Source organism: Elgaria multicarinata, chromosome 1 (assembly GCF_023053635.1).
Source record: "Elgaria multicarinata webbii isolate HBS135686 ecotype San Diego chromosome 1, rElgMul1.1.pri, whole genome shotgun sequence".
Taxonomy (NCBI): domain Eukaryota; kingdom Metazoa; phylum Chordata; class Lepidosauria; order Squamata; family Anguidae; genus Elgaria; species Elgaria multicarinata.
The window spans coordinates 99,953,772-99,970,007 of record NC_086171.1 but is presented as its reverse complement, the minus strand read 5'-3'; the positions used below and the strand labels follow the sequence as shown (position 1 = coordinate 99,970,007).

The 16,236-nt window shown below is 45.2% G+C and overlaps 1 protein-coding gene across 4 annotated transcripts in view; it reads left to right on the top strand.

Annotated features, from left to right (window-relative positions):
* VAMP4 (vesicle associated membrane protein 4) overlaps nt 1-16,236 on the top strand; it is a 33,834-nt gene that overhangs the window by 4,616 nt on the left and 12,982 nt on the right. For all 4 annotated transcript variants that reach the window (XM_063116977.1, XM_063116986.1, XM_063117003.1 and 1 more), the window contains exons 3-6: nt 2,017-2,063; nt 2,520-2,570; nt 7,593-7,693; nt 9,552-9,631. In XM_063116977.1, the coding sequence (XP_062973047.1) occupies nt 2,017-2,063; nt 2,520-2,570; nt 7,593-7,693; nt 9,552-9,631 (279 nt within the window). The remainder of the gene's footprint in view (nt 1-2,016; nt 2,064-2,519; nt 2,571-7,592; nt 7,694-9,551; nt 9,632-16,236) is intronic.

The following is a 16,236-nucleotide window of genomic DNA, read 5'->3' as shown; positions in this document are numbered from 1 at the left end:
CAATCATTTCTTTATTTTGAAGGCTTATATCCTGAGTTTTGATTACATGACCCTTAAGGTGGTTTACAACAGATTGTGATAATAGAGGAAACAAAACATCCATACGTGCAAGCCCTCGGGCCAGTGCATGAGGCAAGAGTATGTTTCTCTTCCGTTCTACAGTCACAGGGCAACTTTAATTGGTGCAGAGCGTACTTTTTGGTGGGGATGTGGGGAGAGTAGGCTCCCTGCTGCTGCTTCTCTGGCCAGTGCTTGGGGCCAGGCTGCCCTTCTCCTTGCTGTAGTGTTCTTTTGGGGGAGGCAACCTGACAGTAGCCCTTTGGCACAGGTATTGCGTCAATGCGTGGCTTCCTTCAGTCCCAGGGCAAACTGGAAGTATTTGGGCAGGGGTGGTGCTGGAGGACGATGAGTGGGCCAGGTAGGCCCCATAGTTTCTGTATCACAATTAGAAGTTGTATGAAGTAGGTAGCTGGCCTACTTCAAGCATCAGCTTCATGGAATATTTGTCCAGGCGATCGAAGGGTAGACAGTCACCCGACATTTAACTTGCCATTTAACCAGCATGTCTGTGAACCTCCCAGAGAGCTTCGGCTATTGGGCGGTATAAAAATGCAATAAATAAATAAATAAATAAATGTCAATCCTAGATATAGTCAGACTTTGTCTAGCAATCGTTTCACATAGAAATGACTGTCCATTGAAACTGAAAAGGCAAAATGATACATTCTAAAAATCAGTCCACAAACCATAGAAGACTCCACTTGGATGCATTTTGAATAATTTCATTGAATATCTTGAGGGGGCTGTTGACAGTTGACAATTTTCATTTTAAAAAAATACCGGCATGAGAATTCAGTTGAAACATTATCAAAACCAATTAGAAACGTGAAGGATCATAAACATTGATTATTATTTTTTTAGATTTTATACTGAATCTTGCATAGTAGAAAGGATCATAAAGTAGAAGTCAAAGCCAGGACCTTGTATCCTTTCTAAATTCCATTTAATAAAGGAAGTTTGGTTGTATAAATGCTAGTCAGACACCTCCTTAATCCTCAGCATAAGAGTGCTTGGGATTTGCACTCTTAATTTTCTTGACTTTTCAATGTAATTTTTAAGAGTTATGAGCATCTGGTTGGCCACTGTGCAAACATAATGCTAGGCCAGATAGGACTTTGGGCTGATCTAGCACAGCTACTCTTACATCGTTACCAGTTAATTTTTAGTGAATTAATTTCCTGTAGCTGTTTGTGTAGCTTATTATGATGGGGATGTATGTAAGACTTACCTTAAATACAGGGAAATGTTGTGTCTTGATGGCATTACTAGGTACAAATTGCTTGTCTAAAGAATCTTCAGTTACTCTTGTGAAGATTCACACTTCTCCATTCCAACTTAGCTAGAACAAAGTTTGGACATTTCTTTCTCTAGTAAAATGCTTTCAAATCCAGATTAATTTAATTAATGCCAGAAACACACAATAGGTATCTATCTGTCCGTAGCAAAACATGCAGTGTGAAATGGGTTTCCTATGTTTTATGTAATCTGTTGGTATAACTGTTTATTTCTGTGCACCCAGTAATTGGAAAAAAATATGACGTATTTCAGTAGTGATCAAATGACGTAATTATGATGTTTTACAGAAAAAGCACACAGCCTATTTATGTGGTATTGGCTAGGGAAAGTAGGACCCATTGTATTGATTTTCAAAGGATTAGGGTTCAGAATATCAACTTGGTTTCTAGGTTGCAGCATTTTAGATGAGTTTTTAAAATGTTTTATGGTGTATGGTAGGCAGAAACAGGAGGAGGTGATACCTGGTAGTAGAGTTGTGCTGATCTTCTCTGAAGTCCAAGAAAGATTCCCCACTCCAGAGAGCTTAAATAAGTACTAGCGGGCTGGTTGTAATAAGCAATATGCATTTCAAAAAGCTGTAGCTTCCTTCTTACGGCTTTGAAAATGGACAAGGGAGGCATTCATTTGTTGTTGAGCTGTATCAATCTTCTTTGTTTGTAGAGAAATCTCCTAGAGGAAGATTCAGATGAAGAGGAGGACTTTTTTTTGTAAGTATCTCCAAAACTGGAGCAGGGCTGGCTGAGCAACCTTTTCTTTTGGGGTGGGTTGCTATTGCTTGATCTTCCAGTCCCTGGTGTTGAGTCTTAGATCTCTAGTGGCTTGTTAGCATTAGTCTTGGCCATTTAACATGATTCAGTATTAGGACCATCTCTAAAAGTAGGTGGAGTGCTGCACAATTTGCAGGGGTCTGCCAGCAGCAGCTGCTATGAACATTTTAGTATAAGTTTGAAGACTCACCCTGTTAGCCCCTTTCTGCAGTCTCAGCGTGCGCCGTTCCTCCCAGCCCACATGAGCCACCAATGTATGTTGTGCAATATCTCAGGCTCCAGAAGTACGTCTGTAAATCAGTCATGTGGTTTGCCATTCATCCATTTAAGTAGATGAGTACCAACTCCCTAAGTTTGATTGAATGACCTCCTATAGTTTCTGTTATCTCTTTCCAGGAGAGGGCCATCAGGTCCAAGGTTTGGACCCAAGAATGACAAAATCAGGCAGTAAGTACATTGTGTTACATTTGAAATCGATATTTTCTTGCCTTGATTTCCAGTATGTACAATACTGCTATAGTTTCAGTTAAGTTTTTGCAGCATCTGTGTTGAATCTATTAGTATGTGGTTTCCAAGGCATATGAGAGAGAGAGCTGTTCCTGTTCTCAACAAGATGAACTTTAGACTAGTAAAAAGTGAGTGCTATTTAAACATTTTTCTTCTCTGGGCTAAATGCTCCCTCTGCCATTATTGTGCATAAGATCTTGGCACCCTACAGATACATGGGACCTTTTGGAAAGCAACAATTAATAGGTTCAAAGCAGCAGAACAAATTGAAAGTAATTAAGACTTGGCTAGTAATCATCAACTGAACCAAAACAATAGGGAAGAAGTCAAAACAACTTGGAGGCCTTCTTCAGGAGTAATTTGTACTAAGTGCTTTGCTGAGATCCTTTTGCCAAGAGTTCCTTTTGTAGAGTGAGGCTATCAGCCTCCTTCGTTACTTGGAGCCATTTATTTGCTTAAAACCAATGGTCACCATGTATATTCCCCACTTCCTGGTACAATATCATTGTTCCTGAAGAAACAGATAATCCATATGGGGTGATTTGTGTCATCTTTTGGGACTGTAACTTTGGAGGTGCATCATCACAGCAGTTGTCCTGTGATTTTATTAGTATGAGGGAAGCCTATGCACTTTTGACCTGGCTTTCTGTCAGTCCCACTGAAACCTTATTGTTAGCTGCTGTACTGAAATACCATGTGCATTTCTTTCCTCTTTCACCTGAATGAAAGCTATGCGCCTGTCTTGACTTATATGGATCTGTTCTGGTGCTTTAAATGTCAACTGCTGTTTACAGGCTGTCCTTCTTGGAGGATCTGTTCAAAGAACGACTCCACCACACCAGCATTTGTGGAATAGTCCTCCATTCAAAGGCATGTTCAGTCCCTAGTAGGTATAGGCTGGATAGGAGTGTGGAGAGGCACCCTTGCTGCAAAGGAAATAGAGTGGCTGGCCTTCTTCATTCTCCCTGGCTAAACGGTGTGTGCAAGAGGGGAGGCACTCAATCTGCCTGCAAAGAGGGACTTGGGTAGAACAGAATCTGACTAAAGGCAAAATTCACAACACCTGGTAGCACAACAAATGGTTGTGGCCCACAACCTTGAGAAAGAATTCCATTTTTCCAGCAATGGTTGCAATTTGAGCACTGGGACAATGTGAAGGTAGGAACCGGGTGTTCTTTTAGCTTTTTTTGGTGTGGGGGGGTATGCCTTAAGGCTACATTCTTTCTTGGAATTGTCCACTGAGCCAGGGCAGTGGGTGAGGAAATTGCAAGCTTCCTGAGGCTCTGGATTTAAGGCTGGGGGCATCCCTTTGAATCATAATCTGGCATTTTACAAGCTCCCTGTTTGTCATGCTCCTACGTGGCACAGAGGCAAGCATTGTGACATAGACCTGGACAAGCAGCATTCCTTTCTACAGCTAGTTCCAGGCTTGAAAGCTGTTGGGATGTAAGGGAGGAGGAATATGGTGTATTATCAAGGCAACGTGCTAGTGTATAGGAAGCAGCTATTAAATTTAAGTGTTCAGTGACCTCCCTGCCAGTGTTTGCTTGTCTGAGATGATTGCCTCCAAGTACTTTGGAGACATGGATCTCAAGAGGGAGAGAGGTCAGGATGGGGTGAACAGTCACAAGATTCTCTGGGCTTTTGTTTTTGTTTTTACTTGCATTCTTGTTTGAAATTGCTTGGAAACTGGCCGCAGATGGAGCCAGGAGTAAAATGAAATACCGTATTTCTTCGATTGTAAGATGCCATCGATTGTAAGATGCACACTAATTTCAGTACCACCAATAGGAAAAAAAACCCTAAGACACACCCACGATTCTAAGGCGCACCCCTTTTTTAGAGATGTTTAGATGGGGAAAAAAGTGTGTCTTAGAATCGAAGAAGTAAGACAGTTACTGATTCCCTGTAAAAATGCTTCCTTTTGGAAAGCAAAAGTAATTTTAATGATATTTTAAAGTAATGTGGTGTTCTCAAGCTGAGGTAGAAATTACTGAAAAGGTGTGTGAATGTAAATGCAACGTGTAGAATCTATTTGCAACCTTCCTTAGACTTGGATGTCCAGCTAGAGAGGCAGCAGAGGTTGATCCCTGGGCTCAGTGTTCTTCCCAAGTCCTGGAGGCCCAAGAGCTCCCCAACTTCTGGAGGCTGGTGTTTCCGTTGTCCTTGGGACCCATTTCCATACTCCTGCCCTCTAAGGTGAAGCCCAAGAGAACAGTCTGAAACAGTCTACTACTGAAGCTAAAAAGGTCTGAGCATGGAAGCTTCTTGGATGGGAGACCGCCTAGAAAGCACACATAAACTTCAGAGTGTGCTTCACTGTGTGCTGCTGTGTGCTTCAGAGGATACTAGTGTAACAAGGGCAGCAGAATCAGGATTGCCTGTACTACTCAGTATATTTCAAAATGCACAGTGACTTCTTGCATACAAACGTCTGCCTTTGCCCATAGTGATGCTGACAGAAAAAGGAAGGGTCTTACTTCCATGGTCACATCTATAGGCGCACTGTCCTGATTGACATCTGGCAACTATGCCCCAGCCCTATCCTCTGGTTTAGCTTGCATTCCCACCCCATCCCTGAGTCTCTCCCCAAGACTGCCAAGAACAGATGTGGCACCCTAATTGCCACAACAACTTCATGTAATTAGGGGCATTAGGAATGAATGAACAGTCCTAATTATGAAGCTTAATTACTAGGGTGTGCAGTCACTTCCTTTGTCTTTTCTAAGCACTGCTGCAGGTGAGGGGTAAACTGGTATGCAGGAAGTGGGGTGTCTCAATCTGGAAGTTGGCTTCCACTGAATTAAAGCCAGTGGGAATGCTAGTCTCGTGACCTAGTTCTCAGTGTACTGGTAAACTCAGCTATACCGTATCAGGGTTTTTAAAACCTTTTTTTTTACTTAAATGATTTTAAGATGTTGTTTCTTAATGTTGGAAGATGTCAGTTTAATTTTGGGATATGTACTCCCTAAGGACCCATTAGTAGTTCTTTTTTGGTATCTTGTGGGGGGGGGGCTAATTGCTTGTAAGGATATTGAAATGGTGATTCACTTATTAGCAGAGGCTCAAATGGCCATCAGTTTCAGTTGGAAGAAGATTAACCCACCTCTTCAGTTAATAATTGGTGTCTCAGGATTTGTCATGTGGCCCCTATGGTTAAACTGACTAACATGATAAGAGCTAGAGAAGGGAGATTAACAGTAAGCATTATTTGGTGCTGTTATGTATCATCAGGTATTACAATATCCCTATATTACGTAAATAACTAACAATCATTAATTTTTTTAAAAAAAGATTTAACAATTTTCTGTGCATGGAAACCTAGCATATTGGGGTGAAAGCTAATGGAAGACCATTCAATCATGACTGAAGTGTTGCAGCTCAGATACTGTTTCACCCATCTCAGTGGGAAGAGAAGTGGGCCATTGATTACTAGAACGTCTAAGAACATTAACTAACTGTCAATGCTCAGTGTATATTTGTTATATTTATATACAGCATTTCTGCCTAAAGGAGCCTTATATTTCATACTAATGATGATTTTCAATTGGAGCCATTATACTATAAAGGAAAAAAGAACAGGGAGGAAAATAAGAATATTCAGTTGCCATGTCCTTTCTTATGGATACAGAATTAAGTCACATCATGACCAGGTGGAATGGTTACGGCAAGGGACAGTTTTAGCCAGTGTAGTGTACTGCAGCCTTCAGTTCAAGTCCTGCTTTAGCCATGACTAACTGAGTGGCCTTGGGCAAGTAACCAGCCTCTGTGACGTCTGCTTCAATCTCTCTTTGCTGCCACCACCCTAGTCTTTACCCTCTAAAAGAATGAGGGAACAATAACCCTTCTTTTAAGGTACTATTTGTGTGTGATTGTGCCTATGCAGTGTCTAACTGGAATAATGCAGATGACTGAGGAGATGTGGTTGATATAACAAAATAAGAATGAAGTTTATTCATAAGTAAAAGATTTTAAAAGACTTGGTAAGTTTGTTCTAAATAGAAGAATAGAAGAAGGGTATAAAGAAGTCTGGAATATAGCTATTAATGACAGACTCACGAGTAGTATTAAAGTTAAGAGAGGATTACTGAAGCGAAATGACTTTGATGAGGTTTGGAATCCATTTGTTAATTTTGTATTCGAAAAAGGGAAAGGGAGTAAACCATCGCAGGATACATTACAATTTTGGAAAGGAGAATAAGGGTCCCGGGTGGGGTGGGCATGAGACTGTATTATATTATTTCAATAAGTTCTTTTTTAATTTCATTATTGTGGTATATTAAGTTGATGTAGTGTGATTATTGTATGTGTTATAAAATTCAATTTTTTTTTAAAAAAAAAAGTTTGTTCTAAATTGTACACATAAATCTACCTCCCTCAACCTCCCAGGGAATACTAACCACCTCCAAATCCTATAACCCCACTTTCCTAATCCTATCTTGATGCAAGCCTCTACGAAACCCAACTTACTCCTACCCTCACTAACTCCCAACCCTGACTGACTCTCTAACTGCCAAACTGTCACTTCACTCCCCTCCCCTGCTCTCTCGCCCTCTCTTCCTCTCACTCTTTTTCAAATCAACCAACCAATCAGACGACACGATTCACACTGCTCACCATTCAAACTCTGCTTCCCACTTACTTACCATTTCCTGAAAAAGAAAAGAATTTGCCACAGCAAATCCAACCCTGAACCAAACATTTAAGTACACACATATAAACAATAACCTATAATACCATTTCATCACATAACCCAGTTCTGTCTTTGAAAAACTAAATTAAGTTGTCTCCTTCACAAGCCGTTATGAACAAGATTGCGAAGAATTTCGAAGCCTATGCACACTCAAAATATTTAATGTAAACCTGCGACCTTAAATCGGGAGCCCATAGCTAATAGCATTTGCTAACATTAATGATAAGTTCTTGGGTCATATGATTCAGGATTGTATTTGTTTCATCCAGTGTCCAAAATCAGGTTGATGAAGTTATTGATGTCATGCAAGAAAACATCACCAAGGTGATAGAAAGGGGAGAGCGTCTGGATGACTTGCAGGATAAGTCAGGTAGGAATGACTAGTGGTGCTTTTCTCTTGCCCTTTTTCTCTCTTGCAGCCTTGAAACAGAGTCCCAGGGAGAACGACATCCACGGTGTTTCCCAGCCCTCCTCTATGTGCAGGGCTGGGAAAACCCTGGGCATATAATCACCTATGTATTCACTGGACTGGAACTTAAACCTGAAACTGACTCCTCTAACATTTGGTTCTGGTACCTAGGTATTTAAAATGTTTTTCATGCCCTGCATGCACAAAAACATTTTCCCAAAAATATTTCCAAGTCCTCGGATCCTAGAAGAATGCATTGTATAAAATAGGCAATTATATCAATTTTCCTTAGCCTGCATTATTATATTCCTATCATTACATCTGGGTTACATATAGCCCCAATAATACCTCTTAACTATAAATGCAGCGGGCCTTTTTGGATGTAATGTTAAACTATGACTTAGCATATGTGAATGAAACCCAGCTTCATACGTTCCCCATGGCCATGAGGAGGAAATCAGAAATGTTTGCTTCTGCTTTTAAACTAACCATGGTTGTCTGTTACATTTGATGGATGGCGGGGGTGGGGAGTGCTTGAGCCAGAAGCTCATTCACATCTGAACTGGCCCAATGTGTGGTTTAAATGTTAACCGTAAGCTGATGACTTAAATTCCTCAAACATTTTTGTCATTCTTGCCCTTTAAAAAGTGACTATCTTTGATTTTCTTGATAGGATGGATTGGCTCTAAGGCTTTAACCCTACCTTGCCCCAGTTCTTCGACATGTTTGTACCATGACATTTGAATGGTGTTCCCTTGCCTGCTGCTGCCGTTCTCCTAAAGCAGGAATGAGCAACCACATTCCCCCAGGGGTAAACTCCTTGGAGTTGCATGCCAGCTTTTTGCAGCCCCAAGCGCCCACCCACCCTCTATCCCCGTCCCTGTTTCTCTCTTTCTCTCAAATCTCCAAAACTAAAAGAGAACTGTGTGCTGGTGATGAAAGAGCGCTCCCACGTGCAGGCTGATGGCGTTTTCTCCTCCCTCCTTGCCACCTGTGTGAGACGAGGCCAAGGGTCTCAGGGGGCCCTCCCCTGTCCAATTTTATCTCATCACTCATTCTTATCTGTGGGGCTTCCCCATTGCATGCCTGGGTTCCTGAGTATGCATGGTGGTGCGGTATGAGTGTGTGTGTTGGAGTACCCAGGTAAGCACTGCATCTGCTTCGTCATGACAGAGATATAGTCTATTTGCTTCTGAGAGTGTGTTTATTGATTCAAAGTGTTTTTATCCTGCTCTTCAGAGAAAAGGCTCTCACAGTAGCTTACAAATCAATAAAAAAAAATCCCTGCTCTCAGGCTTGCAGTCGAAAAGACACAACACAGGTAGAAAACGGGATGGAGAAGGAAGGAAGGAGCAAGCAAACTCAGGCACCCGTTCTTTCTAACAATCACCTGCACTCCCTCTCCGACAGCCTGAAAGCCCCAAGTTTGGGAAACGTTGTTTTGTGGCTTGTCCCTTAGCAGTTGCGTTACTACATCCTAGAGAACCTGTGTTTAGTATTTCTGCCACCTTAATATTTACTGCTCCCTTTATCACCTGGTTGGAACAAAAGACAATCTTGCCTCATAAGTTCCGAATATAGTTACAAAACTAATTCAATTTGTTAAACATATGATTTGGCTGTGTCCCTAATGTTCCTTCTTAAAGAAACTTATCACATGGAATTCACTATACCTCTTCAAGAACACTTGATGATTGGCTTTTTCTTTAAAAAAAAGGGGGAAAAAGGAAAAAAATATCAGAATGAGGAAGACAGCTTCTTCATATCCTCACTTATATTGCAACATGTTAAGTTTGTGTTCTCTCTTTATCTGGTACAGAGAGCTTATCAGACAATGCAACAGCTTTCAGCAACCGATCAAAACAGCTCAGACGACAAATGTGGTGGCGAGGATGCAAGGTGAGGCCCCAGAGTATGATTCATTTCATTGATTCCTAAAGTTCTGCGCTTATTCCCACACTCCACAATTAAGAATAAAATGACATTTTGTTTCATTTTTATTTTATTTTATCTTACTTTTAAAGGCTTATATTCCACCTATTTCCCTGAGAGGAAACCGAGGGCCCAATGGACAAAATCAGTCTTATTTTTAAAAGTCTTAAACCCAAACTAATAAACAACAACAACAACAACAATAATAGTTTGTAAGAACATCAAGTTCATAAGAGGCAAAAGACAAACAAAACCACCTACCCAAGGGCTTTTAAATCCCTTTAGCCAAATGCTTTCTTAAGTAGTCATGGGTGGGTGTTTTTTTTTTTAACGTAATGCCACACCAGCACAGTGTTAGGATCTGGTAGACCATTCTGCAAGGTGGGTACAACCATAGAGAAGGCTCTAGACCAGGCTGCCAGGCTCTCCAATCCAGGGGCAGGGCTGGATTTCCTGGTGGGAATCCACACTGTTCTCTCTGATCTGAGATTGCAGACAACAGCAGGGATGTGGTCACAGAGTCATTTGTGCTCCTCCCCACTCCAACATGGGGCTTGCTGCATGCCATACAAAACCAGGAATTCTGCCAACACAGGAAAGTGTGGCTGCTCTTCCCCCTGCTAGGAGAGTCCCTTTCTCTGTGCTGAGAGAGGCTCTAAGCTGAATTCAATCATACTCATTACAAGTCTTCTTCCATGGTTACTCTAGCCGTCTTCCCATTTGCTTTGCAGCATCCTAGTAAACCAGGGAGCCTTTGCCAGGGAGGAGAGGGTGCTTAGGAGTGACTGTATGCATCGGTCACCCTGGTATTCCACAACTTAACCAAGGCACGGGAAGAATCACCAGCCATTTGGCTGGAAAATCCCGCAGAGCCTTCAGGAATTTATCCATCAGCCTCTTGAGGATGGACCATGTTGATATGTCCTCAGTTTAGAGGTTGTCAAAAGTCTGAACCTAACCAGGAAGTGATCTGTCCATGACAAAGAAAATACTTCTACTCTCCACTCTTAGATCACCTTCTTTGTCCAAAACAAAACACCAGGTCAAGTACATGCCCTGCCACATGTTACCAATTGGGACAGGCCATGGTTGTCATGGCAGGCATGAAATCCTGAACCACACCTGGCAAGTTGGCCTCTATGTGGACGTTGAAGTCGCCCAGGACAATAAGCTTCCAGTGCCACTCCTGAGACCACTTTTGTCAGCTCAGGCAGGGCAACAGAAGCCCTATCTATGCTGCTGTATCATTGAATAACCTGACAGACACGTGTGTGTTGGATAAACCCCACTGCTGATGTCTCAGTGATAAATGCCAGGTCAACATGCTGTTCCAGCAGATTTCCATCATTAACAGGGCATTAAAGAACAAATGTTTCAGACCCAAATGGGAAACTAGTATAGCAAGCTTGGAAAATTCATTTGGGCAGAAGATGAAGGAATAGGCTTCATATTAGGGGTATGCACGGACCCCCCGCTCCGCTTCACTTCCAGATCCGCCATTTTTTGGATCGGGCCGCCCCGCCCCCGCTCCGTCCATTTCCGCTCCGCTCCGCTCGGAGCTCCGGATCCGGATCAGAGCTCCGTTTTTCCCCCCCATAGGGTTGCATTGAAAGCTAAAAAAGTAAACAACTTTTTTTCAGTTCAAGTTAGAAACCTCACGTTTGGCACCATGACACCTCATGGGCGTATACACACGCACGCCAAGTTTCAAGGCAATCCCATCATCCCTGATTTTTGGCGAATTTTTGAAAATCGGGCACCCCATTCAGACCCCTTGGGATAGCTCCGTCAATTTGCATGTTAGAAACCTCAAACTCGGCACCAGGGCAGCTTATCCATGTGTCCACATGGACGCCCAGACTCAAGGCAGTCCCATCATCCCCTGATTTTTGGCGCGGCTTAACTCACCCCAAATTGTCCCATTCTACAACTACGTCAATTTGCATGTTAGAAACCTCAAAGTCGGCACCATGATAGCTTATCCACGTGTCCACATGGACGCCAAGTTTCAAGCCAATCCCATCATCCCCTGATTTTTGGCGAATTTTTGAAAATCGGGCACCCCATTCAGACCCCTTGGGATAGCTCCGTCAATTTGCATGTTAGAAACCTCAAACTCGGTACCAGGACAGCTTATCCATGTGTCCACAGGGACGCCCAGACTCAAGGCAATCCCATCATCCCCTGATTTTTGGCGCGGTTTAAACTTTTTAACTCACCCCAAATCAAGTCCCATTCTACAACTATGTCAATTTGCACGTTAGAAACCTATCCTTTGGTCCCATGACAGCTTACCCATGTGTCCCCATGGATACCAAGTTTCAAGGCAATCCCATCATCCCCTGATTTTTGGGGAATTTTTGAAAATCGGGCACTCCAGTATGTCAGGGATTTAAAGTTGCAATTGCAGACAGCTCAATGGGGCCAGTTCCAAGGAAATCCCAACATGCCACGAGATAACCCTAAATCTTCTTGCACATTTGAAAAAGGGATTATTGAACTTTATAAAGTCTAAGTGAGCACAGGAAGGACTTCTCCCCTGAGTCAAAGCAAGACACATCCACCATCCCTGCAAGGCGGGAAGGGGAGAAGGGAGGGAAAGCAGGCAGGCAGCATGCATTGTAGTGCCGCAAGGATGACTTGAGCACTAACGCATAGCAAACCAACCCGTAAGCGGGCACAAGGAGCAAGTGAGGCAAAGATGGCTGGTTGTTTCTTTCTAAGCCAGCAGTTACGCCTTGAGGGGCACAGAGGAGGACGACTGGGAGCAAGCGTGCCGGAGGGTGCTGGGCACGAACCGCAAAGCCCATCTCCCAGGCACCAGGCGGGCAGAGCAGGCGAGGAGTCAGTCCTGGCAGATGCCCCACCACAGCAGCACCCCGGGGGAGGCGGGCAGACAGGCAGGCAGGCATGGGTTGGCGGGCCCAGAAAAGCTGGTACCTTGCACAAGTAAGCCATAGATCTGCGGGGGAGTCAGTCCCAGCAGATCCAGCTACCTCACAAGGACGGCTCCCAGGCAGGCGGGCAGGCGCCTCCACTGTAGTGGCTGTGCTCAACTTGGCGGGCGCACTACAAGACGAGTTGAAGTGAGAGCTCACTTCTCAGGTACCTTTAATTGCAAGACTGGGGAGAGACGCTCGACCAGCTGCTGCTACGAACTCCACTTCAGGGAAAGGACAACATGAGGAACAGCTAAGTGGTGAAGTCAGTGGCTGTCATGAGTCGAAGTGAAAGCTCACTTCTCAGGAGGAAACTTAAACTGTCCCTATGCAGACAGTGGTTGGGGAGAGAGGCACGGCCAGCTGCGCCGCAACCGTAGGGGCTGTGCTCAAGTGTCTGAACTTGAAGTTGAAGTGAGAGCTCACTTCTCAGATACCTTTAATTGCTCCGTATGAGACTGGGTAGAGAGAGCATCCAATGACTGAGCTTTAAGACGAAGTGGCTGTAGTGAAGTCAATGGCTGTCATGAGTCGAAGTGAAAGCTCACTTCTCAGGAGGAAACTTAAACTGTCCCTATGCAGACAGTGGTTGGGGAGAGAGGCACGGCCAGCTGCGCCTCAACCGTAGGGGCTGTGCTCAAGTGTCTGAACTTGAAGTTGAAGTAAGAGCTCACTTCTCAGATACCTTTAATTGCTCCATATGAGACTGGGGAGAGAAGCTCGACCAGCTGCTGCGACTAATCCTCCTCACACACATCCTGGAGGAACACAGCATCCAACACGAAGTGGCTGTGGTGAAGTCAATGGCTGTCATGAGTCGAAGTGAGAGCTCACTTCTCAGGAAACTTAAACTGTCCCTATGCACTAAGTGGCTGTGCTATGGGAGTTCGGTGGACTGTTGGAGTACCAGCCGCAATTGGGGAAGTCCATGAGTTGAAGTGACAGCTTGCTTCTCAAAAAATCACCAGACTGGATCACGAATAGTGCATCTGATCCCTGAGCTCTCCAAAGGGCGGCCCGTGGACTGCTGGAGTTAACCTCCCTCAATTGGGGAGTGACGGGCAGGCGGGCATGGGCAGGCAGGCAGGGAGGCAGGCTAGGGCCGGTGGGCCCAAAGGAGCTGGTACCTTGCACAGGTATGCCATAGATCTCTGGGGGAGTGAGTCCCAGCAGATCCAGCTACCTCACAAGGACGGCTCCCGGGCAGGCGGGCATGGGCAGGCAGGCAGGCCCAAAGGAGCTGGTACCTTGCACAGGTATGCCATAGATCTCTGGGGGAGTGAGTCCCAGCAGATCCAGTTACCTCACAAGGACAGCTTCCGGGCAGGCGGGCATGGGCAGGCAGGCAGGCAGGCAGGCACAAAGGAGCTGGTACCTTGCACAGGTATGCCATAGATCTCTGGGGGACTGAGTCCCAGCAGATCCAGCTACCTCACAAGGACGGCTCCCGGGCAGGCGGGCATGGGCAGGCAGGCAGGCAGGCAGGCACAAAGGAGCTGGTACCTTGCACAGGTATGCCATAGATCTCTGGGGGAGTGAGTCCCAGCAGATCCAGCTACCTCACAAGGACGGCTCCCGGGCAGGCGGGCAGGCAGGCAGGCACAAAGGAGCTGGTACCTTGCACAGGTATGCCATAGATCTCTGGGGGACTGAGTCCCAGCAGATCCAGCTACCTCACAAGGACGGCTTCCGGGCAGGCGGGCGGGCAAAAAGGAGCTACTAGTTATTGAAGCAGTTACTTTGAGTATGGAAGATTTGTGTGCATGCTTGGAGGATTAACGTTGCTGCTGAGCCCTCCAAAGGGCGACCCGTGGACTGCTGGCCTTTACCTCCCTCAATTGGGGAAGTGAATGATGAGTTTAAGTGAAAGCTTGCTTCTCAAAGAGGGGTTACAGCAGAAGGGGAAGAGGAAGAGGGGTTGGATGAGACTGAGGAGAGAGAGAGAAGAGAGCATCCACTGTAGTGGCTTTGCTAGTGGCTGTGCTATGGGCGATCGGTGGACTGCTGGAGTACCTCCCGCACATAGGGGAAGTGAATGAGTTTCAGTGAAAGGTTGCTTCTCAAAATCAGCACACAGATCAAGTACTCCATTTGATCCCCGAGCTATCCAAAGGGCGACCCATGGACAGCTGGAGTTTTCCTCCAGTTCCCGGTGGCTGGGATGGGTCTCGGCTTCTCAAAGCCATGGCACTGCTGCATATGCAGTGCAGCTTCTCGTAAGAGAGCTGTCCCACGGACAAACGGTGCATTACTGGAGCTTAGCTTTTTCTCAAAGGGGAAGTCAATGAGTTGAAGTGAAAGGTTGCTTCGGAAGTCTATGGCTTTCATGAGTTTCAGTGACAGCTTGCTTCTCAAAGAGGGCGTTACAGCGGAAGAGGGGTGGGACGAGACCAGGGAGAGAAGCTGGACCAGCTTCTGCGACTAATCCTCACCCACATCCTGGAGGACCACAGCATCCCACACAAAGTGGCTGTGGTGAAGTCAATGGCTGTCATGAGTCGAAGTGAGAGCTCACTTCTCAGGAAACTTAAACTGTCCATACGCACTAAATGGCTGTGCTACGGGAGATCGGTGGACTGCTGGAGTACCTCCCTCAATTGGGGAAGTCCATGAGTTGAAGTGAAAAGTTGCCTCTCAAAATCAGCAGACTGGTCGAGTAGTCCACTTGATCCCTGAGCTTTCCAAAGGGCGACCCGTGGACTGCTGGAGTTTAACCTCCCTCACCCTCAATTGGGGAAGTGAATGAGTTTCAGTGAAAGGTTGCTTCTCAAAATCAGCACACTGATCGAGTCACCCAGATCCTGGAGGACCACAGCCTCTACGTAGTGGCTGTGCTGAAGTCAATGACTTCCATGAGTTCAAGTGAAAGGTTGCTTCTCAAAGGCGAGGACTCGCCTGTTTCATTTTCGCAGCGAGACAGGCAGCTGCAGTAACACTCACAACCACACACACAATGACAGCTTTTGCACAGAGGCTCATGAGTTCAAGTGACAGCTTGCTTCTCAAAACCATACTTCTGGATCAGGGAGTACGTCTTCCACTCCAAGCCAAGGGCACTCCAAAGGGCGACCCGTGGACTGCTGGAGAGAGGCAGCCTGGCTAGTGGTGGTGGTGCCAGGCATTGCCTTGCCCCCTGCTTGCACCTCACCTAAACACGTGCAGTCAATCATGGAGTCTTTTGGAACTGGGTGGAAAACTATCCGGATGAGTTGACTAAGCTGTACCGGACGCCACAGAAATGAAATGAGCTGAAGTGCGGTGCTTTGCCCTCACAGTCAGTCACACACACGCACGGTGACAAACTCTGCCTAGTGCCTACAGAGACGAATGTAATGATTCAGAGTTGATGTTGTGAACTGTAACACAGCCACTAAATAATAATAATAATAATAAGAAGAAGAAGAAGAAGAAGAAGAAGAAAAATATAATAAAAATAATAATAAAAAGAAAAAACCTGCCTGCCTGAACTGTAGTGTGCCTGCCAACCAAAGGAGGGGTGGAATTAAAGGGAGGGGAGCCTGCCTGTCACTCCCACGAGGGCTTGAGGGTGGGGTATCCCAGCAGGGGTAGATTGTCCTTCAGAAAGACCAGCTGCTCCACCAAGTCCGGCTCCAAGCGAGAGCGGTGAGGGGT